The 22411-nt window shown below is 40.9% G+C and overlaps 3 protein-coding genes across 4 annotated transcripts; 1 reads left to right on the top strand and 2 right to left on the bottom strand.

Annotated features, from left to right (window-relative positions):
- Positions 1 to 3605: 3605 nt before the first annotated feature.
- On the bottom strand, positions 3606 to 6958 carry nrn1lb (neuritin 1-like b). Its single transcript, XM_076109892.1, has 3 exons — positions 6904 to 6958; positions 4962 to 5109; positions 3606 to 3909 (listed from the first exon to the last, which is right to left on the bottom strand). The coding sequence occupies exons 1-3, from the start codon at positions 6956 to 6958 to the stop codon at positions 3606 to 3608; spliced, it is 507 nt and encodes a 168-aa protein (XP_075966007.1).
- A 3621-nt stretch (positions 6959 to 10579) lies between these two features.
- On the bottom strand, positions 10580 to 12770 carry thap11 (THAP domain containing 11). The gene has a single exon (XM_076110284.1). It carries the CDS (start codon positions 12426 to 12428, stop codon positions 11613 to 11615), a length of 816 nt encoding a protein of 271 aa, XP_075966399.1. The 5' UTR covers positions 12429 to 12770; the 3' UTR covers positions 10580 to 11612.
- Positions 12771 to 15351: 2581 nt separating this feature from the next.
- gfod2 (glucose-fructose oxidoreductase domain containing 2) lies at positions 15352 to 22368 on the top strand. Of its 2 annotated transcripts, none has more exons than XM_076110281.1 (3): positions 15352 to 15461; positions 16587 to 16930; positions 18670 to 22368. In XM_076110281.1, the coding sequence occupies exons 2-3, from the start codon at positions 16678 to 16680 to the stop codon at positions 19569 to 19571; spliced, it is 1155 nt and encodes a 384-aa protein (XP_075966396.1). In that variant the 5' UTR covers positions 15352 to 15461; positions 16587 to 16677; the 3' UTR covers positions 19572 to 22368. The 2 variants fall into 2 exon arrangements, with proteins under 2 accessions (XP_075966396.1, XP_075966397.1); XM_076110282.1 differs by having other exon boundaries at positions 15366 to 15465.
- The last annotated feature ends 43 nt before the right edge of the window (positions 22369 to 22411 follow it).

The following is a 22411-nucleotide window of genomic DNA, read 5'->3' as shown; positions in this document are numbered from 1 at the left end:
ATAAAAGTCCTACATTTTATTTTGACTGTTGAGCGTGTTGTGAGCGTAAATGTGCTGTAAAACGTTTGAACTGACCAGTAGTTGTTTACCTAAAAACGTTAAAGATATTACACAGATCATCAGGTCATTCTTCACAAACGTATTTTCAACATTTCAACAGCTAACTAGCCTTCTGCGCAAAAATAAAGTTAGTTACACAGGTGTTATTTATAATAGCATGAAATGACATAAATATAAATCATAAAGACACAAAAACATCAGAATCAAAGACAGCGGAACAACTCCTTTAATGGAAAATTAGCCATGATGTCAGTCTGTCAGCTGCAGCAACTATTGTTTACTTTTCATTTCTTCATTACTGCATATTTATTTCATGTATTTACAGAATCATAGATGTAAAGTCGGTGTACAGTGCAGCGTACAATGTTGTAGCATTCGTAAATGTGCAAGTAAAATGAGGTCCCAGGCATATGGATAGGATAGTACAATCTGCTACACATGCATGGAATTCATAATCTCAGCCATGCTCCATGCTACACACCATCTGTTAGAGAACATTGGTCAAAATCCGTTAACATTGTTCTAAAATCTCACTGATTTTTAGCCGGCAGGAGGAATCTTTCTGAAGAAAAATGTACTTTTGCTTGTATCTTGAGAATTTCAACAGCTGGGCGCAGATTGTGAGGTCTTTGCAGCACCTTAAAAAGATTTCATGGTGATGTTGCAGATGTCTTTCAAGTAAAATGCAGGACAAAGAGAGATTAGAGTGAGCAGGCGCACCAAGGTGTTCTGGGGACAATTCAAAGACCTAGTTAGTTTTCCCTCCAGGCTGTTTTCAGAAATATCTCAGGATCCCACTTTTAAAAAACCTTATACATTTTTAATGAAGTTACCCAAGATGATGACAGTCATTATATTATTTTATTAAAGGATGTGGATGGACCATCAAAAAGAAGATTTAAAGAATATATGACTTGACGTGCACGTTCTCATTCTCATGGCGTCAAATACCAACGATGTGTCACACCCTTCGGCATCTGATGCAGACAAAGCACCCTTTAGTGTCTGTATGAGATGCTCTTGGCTTTCAAGTTATTACAATATAAACCCATCCATGTGATTATTAGACGCACAGAGAAAATACTCTGGGTGTTTGAGACCAATGCTGAGTTTTTTTTTAAGTTATGTTAGTGATGTTTGTGACGCGCTTTCCTCACAAGTTGTTTACCTTTTAATGCTTCTGAACCCAACCATGATGTTTTTTCTCAACCTAAGCAAGTGCAATAGGTCTGACAAAGCGTCAGTATGTTTAACGAGTTGGAATGAGAACGTGTTGGACCTGACAGAAAGTGAATCCAGAGCAATTTGCTTTTTTTGGCAGTCTAAATAAAATATATATATATAAAAATAACAAGTTCGTCTGGTAGACTGAAATGCAGTGATATAGAGGCCTGGAGCCCTTCACTAATCTTCATTAGTTAGTTGTCTTGAATTATCTTAAGAAAAATTACGAAAATAGACACAACTGATGTTTGCAGGTGTTTACAACTCTACAGGGACACTGCCTTTAGAGTCCTACTCCAGTAACACCTTCATATCTGTTCATATTTCATGTGTAAAAATCAAACCTGGTCAATATATTCATAGAAGCTCTGACTGAGTCAGACAGCAACAGATTTGAAATCCTCTCTCTGCTCATGGTGACTTGCCACGTTTTGTCGTCATGAACAAATCTGGTTTATAATCTGGTTTTTAAACATGTAGTCTGTCAGTAAAAAGCAGACAAGGCCAGAGACTTTTTGACACACAGTTTAATTCCAGATTGAAAATCAGGTACGTCGTGCAAATTGTGTGCAAACCGCATCTGAAGTCAACTGTGAAATCTATGAAACAGCACTATTTAAATCAGCCATTTAACCTGCGAACTTTGGGTGACAGAGGCTGCATGGTGGCATTTAATCAGTGTAACACATGAATACTTCAGCAGAATATAAAACAGGACGTCCACCCAAGGTTTCAGTGACCGCTGCAATAACTTCTTAAATTCAGCATGCTGGAGAAATTAAATTATCACCTCCGACCTTTAGATGTCATACCTTCATGTTCAAGTTATGACAATGCTGACACAGCAACACGCCACACAACTAATCATTAATTTCCCACTTACAGTATTTAATGCTCCGTGCTCCGAGGGCACTAAGACTGTCTTCAAGGGTTTCGAGGTGCAACCTGCTACACCGTGGACGAATAAAGACAGACGAGATTAATCTACTCATGATTCTGCTGTTATGAAACAGCTTAAGAGTATTAAGATCACACACGCACACACACACACACACACACACACACACACACACATACAACTGACTCAAAAACCGATGACATAAAAGTAATAGCTGCGATTTAAGGAAAATCACTCGGTGTTGTTTTTATCAGTGCACCTTTAATTTAAGTTTTTTGTCGGGTCAAAGTCAGAGTTAATCAAAGAGGCATGTTTCACTCTATACTGCTGTGAAAAAATGTAATAATACAAATAACCAGAAAACAATACAGTAAATGAATTGGTATTGTGAAAACCAGTGAATAAAATGCAGTCCGTGTTTGCAATAACAGCTCCGAAACAAACAAAAGTTATACAACATTAAATAACTTTATAGCAACTGTTAATGCTATAAGGATGAAACTTGGGAAACACTTGGGAAATGTCCCACTCCCTTCTTCCTTATCATCTTATTTTATTGAGAGTGTGTGCTCTGTGTCCTTTTTAATTGCTCCACATGGGATGCATACAGTTATTGATTGAAGTGAAACATTACATGACAGAATAGAAAAATCAACATATAACTGCTTCAAGAAGGACTGGAAAACCACTGAAAGGGTCACATGAAATGACACAGTTTGAACAAGCAATGGCATTTTGCAACATCATGCACACACTGCAAAGTATATATATGCTCCCACACAAAATCAAATTTTCGGATATTAAACTGCTCAAACAGGATGATGAATTAAACTGCACAAAAACACAGTTTGGCAGCCTGTAATAATACTCTACTCTGGATCACACCTGATTGGATCACAAGCACAGATGAACACCTGGCATCCCTTAAAATCTCTTTTGTCCTAAAAAATCCGGCAGTATTCCTGATGTACTGCAGTATGACAAAAATAAAATGTTTACAACAAATATTAGCTTTTAATTTTAACTTCGAGATCTGTCTTTCAGCTAAGTTATCTCAGTGAGTGGGCCCTCATCTTCATTAACTGTTCATCACTCCAGCCTACATAATGTGACCAAGCAACAGTAGGCAATGTGAATTTATCACAATCAATCATCCGCTCATCTTAAGTGACACAGTTGAATATTTGTCAGAATGAAAGCAACTTCTGTGTCAACTTCTTTCTGAGAGCAAATACCTAAATAGATGCTGCACCTTGTTTTATTTTTTTCATTTGTCATCCAGTTATGGAACTCCTTATTTTAGGATTAATATGTAATCATGATGAGTCTTACTTGTGACGAGTGTTTACCCTCGCGTGTTTGGATGGTGGAGGGAGCTGGACGCTGACGACCAGCTGTCTCACTGAAAGACTCATTGAGTTAATTAACTCCTGAGCAGAAGTAGTAAGGTGCTGGAAACAGGGAACAACAGTGTGCAGAAGGTGGGGCTGTGCTTGTTCGTTTGCCCCTTCAGTTTATCCTGGTTGGTCTGGTCGGAGGTGGGGGGTCTCTGGGGTGCAGGCACAGTGCTGGCTGGGAGGGCGGTGCGGCTGGCACACATGTCATAGAGGTTTCCAGAGAATTTCGTCTTCCTGGACTCTTGTCTTAGAGACTCCCAGACAGCTGCTGCTTCACCAGGACAGCCGGCCAGAGCCGAGTTGGCACAAACATGGAACTCATTCCAGGACCTTCAAGGAACCAGGACATGAGGAGATATCAGTGAAGAAATGTAATGACTGCAAGCCAAGATACAGGTAGAACACAGCAATACAGTGATGGGAGTATGGGTAACGCCTCAGTAAAATGAGCCCCTGGTTTAACTCATTCATGTTGCTGGTCTGGTGTTAAGTTACTTTTCTAAGTTATAATCCTTAACCTTTTAGCCTTTGTTTATTTTACAACACCTGTGGTTACTGGTGGTGATGGCTGGTACGTTTTAACAGTACCAGTAAATAGAGAGTGCCATTCAGGGGAAGTAAACCTGCTGCAGCTACTCTGTCAGAAAAGCAACAGAAGACGAGCATTGTTTAGTGCGTCATGTTTTTAATAGAGAAAGTAAAAGAAATGATGCGAAGAGACCGAAGAGTCTGAATCCAAACAATAAAATGACAGGCCATAAACCCAAAACAATGATTTAAAAGACTGTTGCGTCATCAGGCGATAATTCTCTGTGGGTTCGTCACTGCGAGCACATGTTACATCCATTGTGACACAACAAGAGTTTACAGCCATGAAAGCTCCGTAAGTACTTGTTGCTTTAAACTCAATGCTAACATCAGCATGCTAACATGCTCTCAATGATAATGCCAATATGCTGACGTTAACAAAGTATTATGCTCACCATGTTCACCATCTTAGTTTAGTACGCTAACATTCGCTAGCACAAGAAAGAAAGTACAGTTGAGGCTTTTCATCGGGTTTGCAGGCATTTCACAGCAATCAATATTTGTTGAGACATTTTACAAAAATCTAAATATGCCAACCTCTTAGTGGCACAAAAAGAAAAATTCAGAGGATCACTGAGCATGAGTAGGATTATTAATCATACATGCAACAGTTGTTGACCAAAGAGGTGGACCGACTGACACTAACATCCCTTGCGCCACATCGCTAGCGTGTCCAATACGACTAATCATCATATCAACTTTAAGAATTGTAACTTTAACAGTTTGAGACAAGTTGTATCAAGACAGACAAGGCGTTTACTGGATGGTTACCACAGTGATGGGCAGACACACACCTGCAGATTGAATCAATGTCCTGTGTGCCCTGGTCTTTTTGTGTATCCACCAAACTGTCTCCAAGTGTGACTAAACACTGAGCAAAACTCTTGTAGATGGAACCACATGAATAGGGAATTGCAGCTCCGGAACACACAGTGACCAGGCCTAATGGAGCGGAAGAGACAAGAGAAAAGTATATTTACAACTTGAGAAAAAATGTATAAAAAGGGGTATCGACATATGAATATGGGGAAGAGTTAGGGATGAGAGAGAGAAATACAATCTCTAGATTCTTTGGTTCGGGGATTTCATCTTGTGGAGTGAAGCACGTTGTGTTCATAGAGACATGATCCATCTGGTGCTTAGATGGATCAAACAAATACAGAAATATGGGTATAGTATGTACTATTCCATTCATCTCGACGGATTATACAACCTCAAAGCCAAATTCAGTGTAGGACTGCAAAACCCGGCGTGAGCTGTCTGAGTGCATTGATCAGCTCATACGTAACATGTCCCTCTGAGCCTGGTTTGAGTTGAGCCACTGAAATGTTACTGAAAAGGTGTGAATTAAGGTTTGACTGGAATGTTGAGACATTGATTTGGAATAGAGGACATTTTTGCATTAACTCGATCCGTACATGAGGCTGTGGTGGTGTGTTTTAGTTGTCAGGCTCTTCCTGTGAATAGAACCCACACAGTTGCTTTGATGTTGGCCTTGAAGACATCTGAGGACACATGCAGTTGTCAGCAGCCGTTTGGTAAACTGTTCCAGGATCAGAAGTGCACTACATGGCGAAAGTATGTGGAAACATGAGTATAATACACCTCACTCTAAAGCCATGGATATTCATTTCTTTATGATTACTATTGACAGACGTCAGACATTTATCGATACATGTGTGCATATCTTTTATCCGACTTCTACCTTTAGTTATCTGAAGCATTCATATTTCCCTTCATTTTAACTTGAGCATCAAAAGCATCCAAAACATAGAAAACAGCCTCAGACCTAAAGGGAGCAGGAGTGTCAATGTACTTTTAACCACATCGTTTAAAAAGGGAACCACAAGTAGCAATTACCCGAAAGTCATATTCATCTTTAAAACCATATGTATTATTGTAATTATTTGAAAATTGCCTTAATATATCACTGGGTAATTATTGTATCTGCTGTATAGCGATCTTCAGCTTTAACAAGTGATCTTCCCCTCCTTTTTCCTGTCTATGCCTCAAGCAGATGAGTGATGGCGAATTCCAGGTGTGATTCAACTTGTTCTGTCCTGATTGCTGCCTCAAGAATTTATTAATCACGTATGAATAGACATTGTTAAAAACTATTTTTTGTTGTTCATTCTTGTTGTATTTGCATGCTTATATTTGTCTGCGTTGTATCGCGATTGTTAATTCATTGTTTATCCCACGAGAACGTTTAGCTTAATTTTACTGCAAAACATTTTGTAATTCTCTTTAGATTAATTTCCCACAATGAGTGTTTCCATTCATGAAGATGGTTCTTTTTCTTCTGCAGAACAATCTTACTGGAAAAAAAACCTGGAAAATAACATAGTAGAATTCGCACCTTAATACTAGATGTTGTATCTAAAATGCACACAATCGGGAGGCGAGAGTGGGAGACAATCAGAACATGAGGGGACAGTGAGCATTTCATTAGGGTAAGTGCATTTGTAAAACCTGTCTCTCCTCAGTTTCAGAACAAGCTAAATGCAATATTCCTCATCAGTCAACTTAACTTTGGAGGGTTTTCTGACCAACCTGCTAAAATTCCTCTGATCAACCTGAGTTTCAAGACATATGTGCATTAAAAAAAAGACACATTTGGTAAACTGTGTGCAACATAGGACAGGCAAGAGCAAACTCAGCACTTACAAATGTTTCCAGAAGACTTAAATGCACATAGTCAACACACTGAGACAACGATTAAAGAAAGGTCCTTACTGAGGCAGAGAGCGATAGGCAGCAGCATGATCGCCATGCCTGGTTGGGACTTCATCGTTGGTTCCACGAGTCCCGTGGAGCTGAGTCCCACCTCTGAACCAGAGGTGGTGTGAAGCTCCCACTGACCGTAAGTCCAAAGAGTCCAAAGATGCTGCTTTAAAATTTGATGTGATCTGCCATCCGTTGGGAATTCATCAGATTGCAAAAGCACAGCAATGCACAGTGGCACAACCCGACTGGATTAACTGTGAAAGGGGCTGTTGCATCGCAGAGAGTAAGAGGATGCTGTGTGTGTGTGTGTGTGTGTGTGTGTGTGCATGCGTGTGCACTAGGGAGGGGCGCGAGGCAAGAGCCATCGAGAGCTCGGAGGCAGCAGACCGATGACAGCATCACAACTCAGCACACTGGATTAGAGAGTACTCATTTCCGGTCTTTAGTATTACGTACATTTATTTGAAACACAAATCAATTATATACATCATCATTTTGACCACCTCTGCCTTGTTCACACACTTACCTGCTGCAAAATCCTGATTTTACGACTGAACAAGGAGTTTGTCACAAAGGAAAGTAGAGGGAAACATTATCAGAAGTGTCAGGAGGATTTTCGTTTTCATGTGGACAGATGGATGGAGTCCCACTGAGGATAAGAGAATCCAGCTCACCTGGGAGTCCAACACAGACGCAAAGCACCCTCTGAGAATAGCAGCGACCCATGAGGATCATCCACAGCTATGTGGGTCATGACGGGTTATTGAAGAGCGCTGTATGTGTTAAACACTCACACACACAGAGACACACTACACATGCAGACCCTCATTTTAGATGGGTGATCGTAAACCATCTACCTTGTTCGCAATTTTTCTTACTTGAGATTGTGTCTTCATCCCCCTCATCTTCCTCTCGGCCTCCAAATCCTCTGCTACACCCCCAGATGGCTCACACTCTGTGCATTAGTTTAAGTCCCTGTTCACATCTGTATACTGACACAGGAGGAATGCTAACCCATTGTTAATCTGTGGCTTAAAACAGCCATTAACTGCAGAATAATCTGTCTGCATCTGAAGCTGCTGGCCTGAATCAATACATCATGGGAAAGTCTGCAGCAATTCCAGCTGTGCTTCTTCCTGAAAACATCAGTTTTCTGTACTTTCTTACCATACAGATGTGCTCAGGATCGAGCCGGATGTGAGGTGTCTGTGAAACACGACTGTATGTTGAAGTCATTCCACAGGTTTTCAGAGATATTTGATCCCTCTGGACTTTTGTTGTTGTTGCATGTTGATGCATCCGTCCTCATCGCATACATCCTCATTATAATGCTTTACAACAGGAAAGGGTGTCATCTTATTGTCCCTGTTTCTAGTATTTTTACTGCAGCGGAATCATTAAACTTGTCAGGTTGTGTCAGAGTGTCCAGATACAGATGTGTGAAGTGTTGCATTAATTGTCCTCCCAGCACAACCAAAGAACTCAAAACGCTAACCAAAACTCATCTTAACTGGGCCTGTTGAATAGGGCCTGTTCGGACACTTGAAGTGTGGTCTACTGAATCCCAAATTCTGCAGCACACATGTATGACTTTCCCACATTTGTATTTCTTGGACCGCAGTGCAGTTTTTCTGCTCGAAAAAGTGGTGTCATCTGCAGAAACACCCTAATAATATAGCTTGGGCTAGATGTATTGTTAAAATTCATACATATACAGTATACATATATATCAAGGTCCCTCAAGTGTATCTGGACAGTTTCAGTGATACAGCATCAAAAAGCCAGAGATTCACAGCGGTTACAATGGATTCCAATAATTATGTTGGAATATATATATATAAAATAGTGTTGAAAAATATGTTCATACTTAAAGTAACGTGTATTCATTCAACAAATAAAGGAAGCTATTTTTTAGATATTGCCTGAACACAAGCAGCTGTACAATAACTGTATCTAAATAAAATATGAACACTGCAACATGCAGAATTTTGATTGAAATCAGTAAATATCTGATGACGTAATAAGAAAGGCCCAAGCCTAACGCGACCTGAAAGCTTCATTAACTTTAGTGTAAACAGTATTAATCAGGACAGATACGACAACCCTTTAAACGCTGCAGCTCGTGCTGTTCTACGTGGTTCAACAATAATGTGTGTATTGTGATCATTGTAAACTAAAAAATTATCCTACGACAGACTGTGGGTCTGACAATCAGAAGACTTAAGTCTTTAGATAGAAAGGAATCAGAAGAAATTAGATTTTATACAGTGGCAACCACGGCTGTCCGGCTTATACAGTCCGATGTCAAAACACCGGCCTTCAGGATTACATATTGCATACACTGCAGTTAGAATGTAAAGACTGTTTGGTGAATGGCAGCGGCCATTGAAAAGGAAGATAGAGTGAGTAAGTTTGATCGACAGCGCTGGATTAAGGCATTATGCAACACTGTTGGGAGTAAAAAAAAAAAAAAAATCCAGATGAGATTAGGATCTGGATCCTCGCTCTCCGTCCATTCATCCGGCTCTCCCTCTTTCTCCGTTTCATGCGACGCATTAACACAGCAGGTGTTCAAAATGCCGGATTTTAAATTTGCGTTGAGTAACAGCTTTTCAATCACATGAAGACATTCAACATTTCACTGCTTTAATAGGAGTAACAATGAAGCAAATGACCATCCAAGCTGCCAACACACACACAGACAGATGAATTAGGCCGTACAGACGGGAGCTAAACCTCCTGCTCTTCAAGCTTTTATGCCACCGCCATCTAGAGGGAGAAAGTCACGCTGCAACATCCGACACACTTTACCACCCGTTATTGTCTCCAATCGGCCTATGAAAAAAATCAAGGAAATAAACAAAAACAACCAGACACTGTAGTGGTGCACTCACTGAAACTAAAGCGGTGAAATCATAGTTAGATAAGGTGATCACTTGCAGGATGTGGTTTTTCAAATGTGAGGATTTGCTGCTTCAATAAACTACCTGTCATTTTCTTTTGTAACCGTTGACCAATGGAAGAAATCAGAGGACACATTTGTATCCTCTGGTATCTCATAATGGCCACTTTTCCTGATTATTGGACATTTTAGGGCCTAACCAATTCATTGATCTGCTATTGTGATCCCTGCATAAATCCATAATGACCCTAATTTACAATATTAACACAAACATGAACAGGAGTATCAGTGCCTTTTTGTTGTATCTCAACAAATAACTCCAAGTACAAGTTGATGGGTTGCACACTTCATCACATCGATCACATTCATCTTAATAAGGCAATATCTTTATCAGGACACTCTCTTAACACTGACGGAGTCGCTACATGTTGAGTGAGGCTTTCAGCACCAGGTCACCCAACAGGGCAGCAACCCTGAGATTTATGTGTTTATGATTTGGGATTTAATATGATGCTCAACACAGCTAGAAATAAATAATCCCAAAACTTAAATTACTGAAAAATCTGCTCTTCTTTCCTAAGAAAGAGCCCAAACAAGAGCCCAAACAAGAGCCCAAGATAGATGACTGCGACCCATTTGGGTTGAGCTACGAGCCCTCAACTTGAAGGTAAAAGCAATAAAAAAATACTCCAGGACCTTCTGACTCATCACTTTGTAGCTGCGACTGGGATCAAATCAGGAAAACATTTCAGGAACTGAGAAATTATTCAGTGGAAATCGAACTATTTCGAAATTAAATTTACTTCAAAATGAGAGCATAGCCGTCAGACCAAGTTCAAAAATCAGAAATGTATGTAACTGTGTATAAAACACTCGTGTACAGGACAGAGAAATGCAGCCACTAAACGTCTGTGAGGAGAAACATCCAATGAATCACACTGAAACAAGCAGGCGCTGTTTCACAGACCCTCCGGGGCAGACAGACATGTACTATAGTTGCATAAAGTATCTGAAGTATTTGTACTTCTCTTAAGGTTTTCTAAAAACCCAAGAAAAGGATGAGGCAATGAAACGTAATGCATGTCATCAAGAAACACACTCCGATAAGATTACATCTTTTGAGATGTAATCTTCCCCTTCAAGTGTTAAGGAATTCCTTTAATTCCATTTTCTGTTGATCAAATGTCTTTAGCAACAGACATAAAAGGAAAACAACTTAAAGCAACTTCAAAGGCAACTCAGATAAAGTCATTTCATTGGCAAGTGTGCCAAGAATAGTGTCTTGTTCACAATGCATCCTAGATGCTTCATCTCGGCATACTTTACCTCTGCACATCTACAGCGAGGCGGTTCTTGCAACAGCCGCCGAACTTAAATTCACAAGCAAGGAAATAGACACATTAGAAGAGAAATCTTAAAGACAAAAACATTCTATGCAACTAGGCAGTTTTGAGCATTTTCCTCATCAGTCCGGTTAGAAGTGTGTAAGCCTGCCTAAATTGTAAGTCAGTGCAAACTTGAGTCTTGGTTGAATGAATACAATGCCATCTTGGTTTAGCTGTATGTCAATAGTGGACTGTGCATTATCCTAAGTAGTTAACCATGGTGGTGTTAGTATAGCCTAAGCTACATAAACTAGCCAGCCAACTTCGTCTTCACCACAGACCAACGAAAAACCAGCTCTACTTGAAAATACATTGTCATCGCTCGTGGTTTTATACAAAATAGGTCATCATCTGCGGACTTCAAAACTCCTCGGTGTCATCTCCGTTAGTCTGAGTCTCTGTAACGGGTCGTCTCCGGTGATGTTCACCCATCAGATTTTCTTCCGGACGCTAAAAGCCGCCGAGTTTCCGTACAGCAGCCGGTCCCGCTCCCGCACCTCCTCCTGCAGCTTGGCCTCGGACACCCGGAGCTGGCGGATGGTCGCCTTCATCTCCTTCATCTTCACCTCCATCAGTGCGATGATGTCCCGCTGCTCGTTCAGTTTCCGCAGCAGCTCGGCCGACGTGGTGCCGGTGGTCAGAGAGTACGAGTGCTCCAGCGGGCTACTGGTCACACTGACGTACTGCGCGGGCGGCTGGTGCGCGATTTCGACCGATGAATCTTCGGCGGTCAGCTCGTCGCTGCCGACGCTGTAACAAGTCCCCTCGGACTGGGCGGGCAGCCGCGCCGTGCCCAGGTACTCCCCGTTCTGGCCTATCTGCACCACGGTGATGCTGTCGTCGCTCGCCTCGCCGCCAGCGTTACCCTCGGCCCCTTCGGCCGTGCTGCCCAGGGCGTTGGTGAGCACAATCCCGGAGGTCGCTGCGGCGGCGGGGCCAGGAACCGCCGCGGACACTTTCCTGCCTCTGCCCCGCCGACTCCTGCGCTCGTTTACCCCACGCAGAGGGAAGAGGGACGGCACTCGGATGGTGTAGGTCTTCCTCCCGCCGGCGAAATGCACGCTGCAGACCCGGTGTCCTGTGGTGGGTTGGAAGGTGCTGAAGCAGCCGCTGACCCCGGCCCGGGAGATGTTCCTCAGCCACAGTTCCCTCAGCGTGGTGTCTTTAGGAAACGTGTAGAAGCGCAGGTCCCGGTCCCGGTGCGAGTTGTTGTAGCACCCAGGAACACAGCAGGTGAACCCGGGCATGTTTATGTCAACAACGAGGCCAAAAGCACGGTCTTCAAATGAAGTTTAGCTTATTTTATTGTTGTTTCTTTATTCTATGCGTTGTTATCAAGCTCAGTGGCCTGCAAGCGGAACTACACGTCCCACAACGCTAACAACTTCCTGTTTATTTTTCACCAAAAGTAAGCCGCTTTTCTTCGTACGACGATTGAATCCACCTTAATTTATCCGGACTCGATGCATGCGGAGCTCTTACTTATGCTGATATTTTATTTTCGGTGGTAAATGTCTCGGTTTGTTCTTCGCGGCGTTATCAAGCCAACCGTCCTCCACTGAGAACTAGAAGTCCCATAATGCCTTGCGCGTCCTGTCCAGGTCCGTTAGTCGACTACCGCCCCCTGCTGGTCAGCAGGTGGTACAACACTCTGAGCTCTGCTGAGAAGTATTGATTCCATGTCCAGATGTTTTTATTCAGTTAATGTATTTATTAAAACACAAGCACACAGGAAACTATGATGATATGTTGAAGAACAGTATATGCTTTTCTCAATAATCATGTTTTAATCAGTGTCTGCTTACATTTGCACAGATACCATTTTCTGTGCATATAATAAAACTGGTTTATTTGCGGCTCTGCACACCCACACAGGTGTTTTCAATTACACCGGCTTATTCTTGCGTTAGTCAGGTAAATGTTTGAGTACACTGTATATGCATGGTGATCTGTTGGCCCAAGTTAAGTTTACTCACCAAGATATTCAGTAAATGTAAATCAATTTCACCTAAATATTCAGTAAATGTAAATATTTCAGGTCTCAATAACTCATCATTTGGCGTGCTGTTACTAAATCCAACACATTTTAACTGTTGTTTTTATTATCATTTACATAATCTTTTTGTTTAGATTTAATTTATTTTTTCAATACTTGTAGTTGTAGTACTTAAAATATAATCAATTATATTACGTGTCACTTTGTTGCAATCATTTTTTTTAAGTAACCATTTTTTAGAGTGTATAGGCTACACTTCAGTTAAGTCCCCTTGCAGTGAAATAGAAAGCTGTTAGTTACTTACATGCCAGTGACGTTACATGACAATGGTGACTCTTTAAACGCTGCCATGCCACCTTCAAACGGTTTGATACCGTTTACTCAGCACTTCATTTTATTTCTGGTGATCACTTTAGACCGCATCATTATATCGTCCCTGGCCGCTAACGCAGCTTTTGCTCCCATATGTTTAGTGTGCACAAAGAGCCTCATACGTTTCAAAAGACCATCAAGTAGAATGCCATAGTTTATTTTGGGCAAATTCAATAATATGTTTGAATAAATGTAATGTCAGGTATTTTCTTCAAATTTCTTATTTGTTTTATGATAATACAATTATTGAATATAAGCATGTAACCAGGGCACCATTGGAAATGAGACATTGGTCTCAATGGGTCAGTTTAACTGAAAAATGTAACTAACATTTTTTTTTTTTAATCCCCTGGAAATTACCTGATGTAACCAAACTCTATGGACTAATAGCCTAAATCCTGGAATTAGGTTCAATATCAATATCAATCAAAGATTGAATGTAGCCCATTTTTTTGAGTTATTCTTGACAGAGTTTCCTCCACCATGCATGTATACTGCAACGCAAAGCAGTTTACAACAAATGTTAGGCCTAAAAGTTGTATCGTATAGTATTATATCATGCATCCATGCAGGGTAAAATCCCATAAATCCATGCATGTGACAGAATGTTCATTCTGAAAGGAAATACAAGCTCTTGTTTAATTTAAATTCCACCCAATTTTGAATATGTTTCCTTCCACTGCTTTGCCATTTTCTCTGTCTGAAACAGAACATTAAAACCATGCATGTCTGCATGTGGTAGTAACCTTTATCATCCACCTCATGGCCTTGTAGATTCCTCCTTTGGGATTGAATTTGTGGAGGCAACCACAAAAAGCCCCGAATCTCAAGATGTACTTTGGATATTGTCGTCATTCCTATCATCCCCATACAACCATTACTCCACCTGTCAGACACATCTGGATATAATCTACTGATCCACATGTCAAACACTTCTCTGCACATTAGCAGACACATCTGTAGTTTGAGGGGCAGATTACAGTCGAACCTGATACATCCTTTGATGAAATTCGACAAATTCTAAGTCAGGTAGATCTTTTTATGCTACAGAAAGCAGACTTTAAGGAAGTTAATTTAGCTTCAGACCTTATTGCCTAATGTTAAAGGATATTTCCAAAATAAACAACTTCAAATTTGAGCAAACTGTTTTCAACGAAATAAACAAAATTCAAGGAAAACTTAAACATGCTTTATGCAAATGAGCACTACAGGTTTGTAACTACTCCAATAGCATTCATCAATGTATAATTGGTATTATGCTCCTCAAAAACCTTGTAGTTATTTTCTGAAATATTTTAACAGAGTGCACTCTAAATATATACTCTACATAAAAAGGAAACAACATAGCCTAATAGGGCTACACGTTTTACAAATCTGTAGACACCTGCCAGTCAGTCTGCAACGAACCATACAGTTCATTCCACAGAAACCATAACAGGCCTATTTAAGTGTATTTTTAAGTAACTTCATATTGTTGAAAATGTTATTTGTAGAAATACCCCAAACTAAAACTAAAAGCAAATATTAAGTCCGTTTTCAAAGGAGGCTACCGTACTGAATCATGGGAAAACATGGTGTCCGACCAAAGAGTGCACTTGCTCAACGGGAACATACTAGTTACCTAAGTTCATCTTTCTTGTTTTAGTTATTTACATTTGATCCAAAATAAATAAATAACGTGTTTCACAGGGAACAACTTAATGTGGGTTTGTTACATTAAAGCCATACATCGAGTCCAGCTAGTGGCGTCTGCGTACCCTTTACTTTATTCTCCACTAGTGACCCATCTTCTCTCTTGTAGTGTCCCTGTCCCTCCACACAGTCCTGCCGTTGCTACTGAAGTTACCATTAGCAACTGGGCAGCGCGCGACTGAACAGCTTCAACGGCTGTTGATGGTGTCCTGTAAACACAGTAGGTAGCTAACGTTACATTTCACTATGGCGGGTTTTATATACCAAGTCTGAATACCGTCAGATGGATTGACTTTAGATATTAACTCTGTAAAGTATCTTCATGTATCGGGAGCTGTTGGCCCGGCTAGCTGAACGTGCTAGCTAGTGTTATCAGTAGTCTAACTAGCTTAACTAGTGTGTGAGCCATAGGTACCCGGAGCATTATTCGCCTATATTAGTCACATTTGTGGACACTTTCCGCTAGTTTGTGGTATCGTAACAAATATGGCGAATACCCAACTGAGTATTGATCCCTGTAGCGATGATTTCTGTGTGGCTTTGTTATCTGACCAGCCGACAGCAGCACAGCGCGGCTAGGTTACTCTCAGTGGTGTCCGTGTATCAGAGAGTTAAGTCTGGTTTAATGTATGTTTGTTTGGCCACGCTGTTTGCGCCCTGAGGTGATGCAAGGTGTAAAAAGCGAGATATTATATTTCATGGCTACAGGTACTGTCAGCTACTACCCCCACCCTCCTACTCTAAGGTGGGTCATACTGTGGGCAGGTGTCCCACCACACAAGCCCATTAACAGCAATTCATATGGAGGAATGAGATCCACAACAGTTGAAGGTCCGTAACAGATGGCCTGTCTAAGGGAAAAGTCACAGACATACACTGCATTTGAGGTAGAGCTCTCCAGAGGTAGAGGTGACGTTGACTTTCGGTGGGTGTGGCACATCTGAGGAATGGCATGCTAACTATGTAGCAGGACACAGTGTAAGTAGAGAGATTACTGATAAGAAACACTGGTCTAGACCTCCATCGGATGTGTTGGTCCTGTTTGTTGATACAGTCACTAGAGATAGGATAGATGTCGTCCTGTGAGACACGTTATTGTCTGTGGTTTGGTTTATCGTAACATTTTGATATAGATTAAATGTCTTACGGTCTGCTCTTGAATCCTGCATTACAGTAAAGTGATTTTCTGAACTTATTTAACTGCTCTAGCTGAATGAACATTGAATGTATTTACATGCATGTTCATTATTGCTCACCTTAACTTTAACTACAGTATTGTGTGGAAGACACTTTCTTTTTTTCAATGTCACATAGTATCATTGGTCTCTTCTTGTATTTTTTACAGGTACAGTAAGCTCTCCTGGACTTTTAGGCTCTTGGGATATCGGTGAGGCTCGCCATGGTTAACACGTAAGGTCGCAGTGAGTGGCGCTGCCATGTTGCCAGGAGTCGGTGTGTTTGGCACGGGCAGCACAGCCCGAGTGCTCGTCCCGTTGTTGAAAGCTGAAGGCTTTGAGGTTCATGCACTCTGGGGGCGAAGCGAAGAGGAAGCGTGCTGCTTGGCAAAGGAGCTCGGCATCCCCTTTCACACCAGCCGATCTGATGACGTCCTGCTGCACCAAGATGTCGACCTCGTTTGCATCTCTATTCCGCCTTCAATGACGAGACAGATCGCTGTCAAAGCACTGGGTAAGAGGTCATAAACACACATTCACTTTGACTAAAATGTAGATTTCTTTTTTACCTTTGTCATGCTGTCCTGTCCAAAACTCTTGGGCAAATTTAAAGTGTATAACTTGAACTTTTACCCTAAACATTTGTGCTAAGCCTACATACATTCACTCTATCATAATTCATAAAAACCTACTGCATTGAAATTAATTAATTTACATATAAGAATTCAGAATTTTTGTGTTCATGATGACACTCAGATAAGATCAGTTTTCTTCCAAAAGGCCAAGTCTTACATTCCAGTTTCCACTGTTTCCTATATTACCAGTTACATGCCCAGCTGTGATCACACCCAGTTGGGCGTGGCAGGTTAGATCTGCAAAAGATATTCACTTTTTGACTGCAAAGACATTACTCCCCAAAGGATGAATATACTGAAAATGTAACACATCTCTCTGGGTTCATCCTTGAGATGTGATTAATGGTGATTATTCCCGTAATCTCAGGGAACGTAGCAATTTGAGGGGGAAAGAAATAAAACAAACCTTACCGACAGAAACGTGAAATGAAAGCTCTCACATTTCACATTTGCTTGCAGCACATTGAAGCAAACATAGCACATTGTCTTATCAGAGGAGAGTTGATCTATAAAGTTAACTTACTGTATCTGATGGAATTCCTGAGTGTTGACCTCAGCTTCCTGTTTTAGTTGCAACTTCCTGAGTGTGTCCCCGCCAAAGGACTTGTCCACGGCAATACTTCCAAAGGGAACTCGTATATGAAAGCTATACACACCTTCTGTGCTGTCACAGAGCACTGAGACACTAAGTCTGCGCTATATCTTCAAATCATAGTTGATATACACTCTGGTGCCATTTTAATACAGGTACACCCAGCTACAACACATACAGTCTAATACAACAGTTTGGCAAAAGAATCCTACCTTTTTTACTGAAACTATTTAATCGAGGCATTGAATCAACTTGATGGCTTTATTGTGGAGGTTGCAAGTTGGTTTGTGATGCAGTTGAATTATATTGAGAGCTGTTTGTATAACTTTGTCTGCCCTGATTGATATAAATGGAGGTAGGAACTTACTGAATGTGAAACCTAAATTGCAAATGTTTATGATACTTGCACATTTTGTTTGGCAAGATAATCTTTACAAATTAACACCATTTTTAAAGCATAAATGCGATTGCAAGAAGTAAAAAGACAACATTAGGATATAAACAAACTGCACCACGGTCGCACAACTTCACTACCGCTAAGCTTCCAACTTGAGATTTACAAACTGGATTTTGCTCGCCTACAAATGCCTTTCCTGAGTGGCGTCTAGCGTAAATCTAAAGTTTAAAAGTTTGCAAAAGCGTGAGTACAAACACAACAAGGCTGTAAAGGCGGACTAGTGAGGAGATGAGTTTCTGTGTTTGGTGTAATGTCCTACACAACGTCTGTAGTCTCATTTGTTAGCAACCGCCTTTTTTAAGATTGGAGCGTAAAAGCTCCAAACGTGTGTTATTTTATGTTCTCGAACAAAATGTAAAAATGTCTTTAGCCTTTGTTAATCGCAGACATTATTATAAGCATCTAACCAAAAAAACATTTTAAAAGCCATCATCTTCGAGACAAGGGAACCTGAAGTGCAAACATTCTGTAACTCATTTCTGGGTTTTAGGACCTTTTACTGTAGCACTCTATTGAATTCAGTGCTATCTGAATAATGATAACCCCGGTCTTTCCCTCTCTCTTTGCAGGTATTGGTAAGAATGTTGTGTGTGAGAAAGCTGCAACTGCTGTGGATTCATTCAAGATGGTGACTGCAGCCAGATACTATCCACAGCTGCTCAGCATTATGGGTAATACCCTGCGCTTCCTGCCAGCTTTTGTGGCGATGCGCCAGCTGCTGGTGGAGGGATACATTGGAGAAATGCAGGTGTGTGATGTCCGAGTCTATGGCCCCAGCCTCCTGGACCAGTCCTATGGCTGGACGTGTGAGGAGCTGATGGGAGGAGGCGGCCTACACACCGTCGGCTCGTCCATCATCGACCTTTTAAGTTACTTAACCGGTGCTCGAGCCCATCGTGTCCACGGCCTTCTGCGGACCTTTGTCCAACAAAACGGTTTGATCCGAGGCATCCGCCGCGTCACCAGCGATGATTTCTGCTTCTTCCAAATGTTGATGGGTGGAGCCGGGTCCAGCTCTGGTGGTGTGTGTTGTACCGTGACGCTAAACTTCAACATGCCGGGGTCATTTGTGCACGAGGTCATGGTAGTCGGATCCACCGGGAGACTGGTTGTCAGGGGGGCGGAGCTGTACGGTCAACGCAACGGGAGTAAAGGTGAGGAACTGTTGCTCGGCGACAGTGGGTGGGTGGGACCAGAGGTGAAAGAGATGCCCCTGCCTCACCTGCGGGGGCTGAGCTCCATGGTTCAGGCACTGAGACAGTCTTTTCAGGCTCACGAGGAGCGCAGGTCGTGGGCACGAGGACCGGTGGCCACGGCACCAACGTTCGAGGACGGTCTCTACGTGCAGACGGTGGTGGAGGCGGTGAAGCGGTCCAGCTGTAGTGGAGAGTGGGAGTGTGTTGAGATCATGAGTCAGGAGCCAGATCCCAATCACAACCTGTGTGAGGCTCTGCAGAGAAATAAGAACTAAATATTATATTATTGAGTATTTATACACCCAGTGCAACTTATACATGTCTGACAAAACTGGGCTCTGAATGTTTTTCCTTTAATTACCCATGACTACTTTTTGAATTTTTACATTCTGTCACATAATGAGCAGAATACTTTAATTTAGAAAACATGACTGTGTAGTGGATGTTTGTACCCTTGCAGTTATGGTTTGTTTGTACACTAAGTTTGTTGCCACAGCTCCATTATTCTGATTCCCATTTAAATAGCTACCTGTTTCCGTTCACACGTTTATTACCTTTGCCGTGCCAAACACTTCAACACAGTTGTTATTCTCACTGAAGCTTGAAGTCATGGAGTCATGACTGCACATTTCTTGCTAAATGAGGTTGATAAATGTGACCTGTCAGATAGGCACCACACCTATGTCAAATATTGGCCAAGAGCTAACTTCCATGGGAGTCAAAAAACAACCTTTCAATGGATGTCTGACCCTGTTCCTCACTTTAATGATCATATCTGGATACATTTCTGTATTTTAAGAATCATGCAGGTTGTTGTGTTTTACTGATAATCAGAGATAGATCTAATATGCTTATACTTCATATTTGTAATTAAACAAGAGCAAAGCTCTTCCTGAGGTAGCCACAACATGTTTGAATATTTCCTCTTTAAAAGGTTTTTATTTATATTTTATAAAGTCATCAGACCATCAGTAGTTAAAGTGTTTGCCAGAGTTTACAATTACACCAATAAATGGTCGAATGGGCATCAGCACAATCAAAACAAAGTTGTTAAGTTGGTGCACAGGCTTATACTTTCCTCTAACTGCCCAATTTTGGGCCATGACCAATTGTTGAGCCAAGCCATTCATTTAGTAATGTTTAGTAATGTGGCTCAGTGAAAGGCAACTGTGAGTGTGCAACCAAGAAAACATTAGAATTTCTGTTGTACGTAACATTTAGATTGAACATGAATAGCACCTTATTCTGAAAGGAAGTGTTTACCTCTGAAATGAATGTGAATATCAGAGCATGAGGGTGATTTGACTAACAAAACAGAATTCAAATGATGTTACATTGGAGCTCAGCCTCTTTAAACTTCAGAATAATGGAGCTGTGCAGAGTTTTGTTTTATTTTTTTAATGGTTGATAATAAGCATCCAGTCAAAGATTGCAAGAGGGGCTTGTAGGTGTTTAAGTTATGACATAACACGGCATACATAAGATACCAGGGATTGAGTAAAATAAGCTATGTAGAAAACTGAATAATAAAAAGTCTAGTTTGTAGCATTGCCCCTCAAAATACCCAATTCTTAAAGTGATACCTAATCTTAAGTCTTTATTTTGGCTGGAAAGATATTTCCTTCTTCACAGACAGAACAGCTATCAGTGAGCTGGAAGTGTTGACTGCTTCAGTACTACAGTAATGACTTGTTTTCATCGTGGAAAAAGGATCTAAACCATCTAAACTTCTACCATATGTTCAATCATCATTTCATCAAAATGTACTACTTCCAGGTATATATACACTACTGTAATGAGGGTAACGCAGTGTTTTTATAATATACAACGTTGGCTGGATTAAATGGAACATAGAAGGACAAAGGTGAAGTGGATTATGCCTCAGTGAAAGGGATTTATAGGAATGTTTGGTACCTGTTTTCCACTGTGAAAACCCCCCCCCCCCCCAATGGTAAATTATTTAACCATTGAAACTGACTGTGAAGAAGGAAACTAGCATCTTTTTAAAGCCACCTGTCAAGTTTACACATGAAGTTTACAGGATGAGCATTTGATGCTCGGATTATAGATTTTAAGGTGGAGTATCGCATTAAACAGAAACAGGCTTGTTCTAGAAATGACAGATTAGTGACCTTTTATTGTTAAATTGTCAAAAGTTTTAGATGCAAACCCTGAGAGTATTTGACAACTAAATTTAGCTTAAAAGGTTTGTTTACATGTGCTATCCATTAAAGAAATGTAATGTTTTTATAGTTTAATGCGATCTATGCATTTAAAGTTATTACAGGAGACTCGATCCCCCCCCCCATACACCATTCATCCTGAAACCTTACTGATCTTTTCGTTGAGTAGAACCACTGGACTAATTGGCTCAGACCAACAGAAGGAAGTGTGAAACAGTTTACGTTGTTGTTGTCACTCACTGCATCTCAGCACTGCTGAATATCCTGAGTAATATTGGGCCTCAGTGCTCTTACTGCTGAGTCAGGAGGTGAAGACAGAAACAGGGTGTTACTTTGAATTGATTGGTCTGTTCCCTTCTTAGGATGCATATACTTTACACGCTTACCTCACGCTATCCCAACAGTGCTTTACAAAAACAATGAATCAAGTTTACATTCAGTGTCTTTATGAAACACATCATATTTGTCTGCAGGATGTTTCCTTAACCCACCACTATTAAAATGCATTCCAACTAAGTTTTTACCTTCTTGTTGCTCTTGTTTTGTTGTTTGCACTGATAACTGATAAAATGCCACATATTTAATATGCAGTGTGGTGCTCGCACCGGCCGGCTTACTGCAAAAATGAATTTACCATGTCTAAGTGTATAAGGAAGACTTTTTGTATTTATTTATGTCTTGGTGTGGAATACGTTTCCCATCCTTTATTCTGTTCGGTGTGTGTGTTTTCAGCCTGTGAATTTCGGTTGTAATATTTATCTTGTTTAGAGTTAGTGTTGTTTTAATTGATAATATGGCTTTTTGAGCACAATGTGTTGCATCTAAGTTGGGAAACTGTACTGTTCATCTACCTGACAGATATTTCCTTAAATAAATACAGTTGTAATTATTTAGTGTTGTTGTTCAAACTTCAGTTTATTAATTTTGTAAAG

The sequence above is a fragment of the Anarhichas minor genome, unplaced genomic scaffold (genome assembly GCF_050575085.1).
Source record: "Anarhichas minor isolate MPS153535 unplaced genomic scaffold, ASM5057508v1 ptg000042l, whole genome shotgun sequence".
NCBI lineage: Eukaryota > Metazoa > Chordata > Actinopteri > Perciformes > Anarhichadidae > Anarhichas > Anarhichas minor.
The sequence above is the reverse complement of the archived record's forward strand: the minus strand, read 5'-3'. Positions and strand labels throughout refer to the sequence as shown.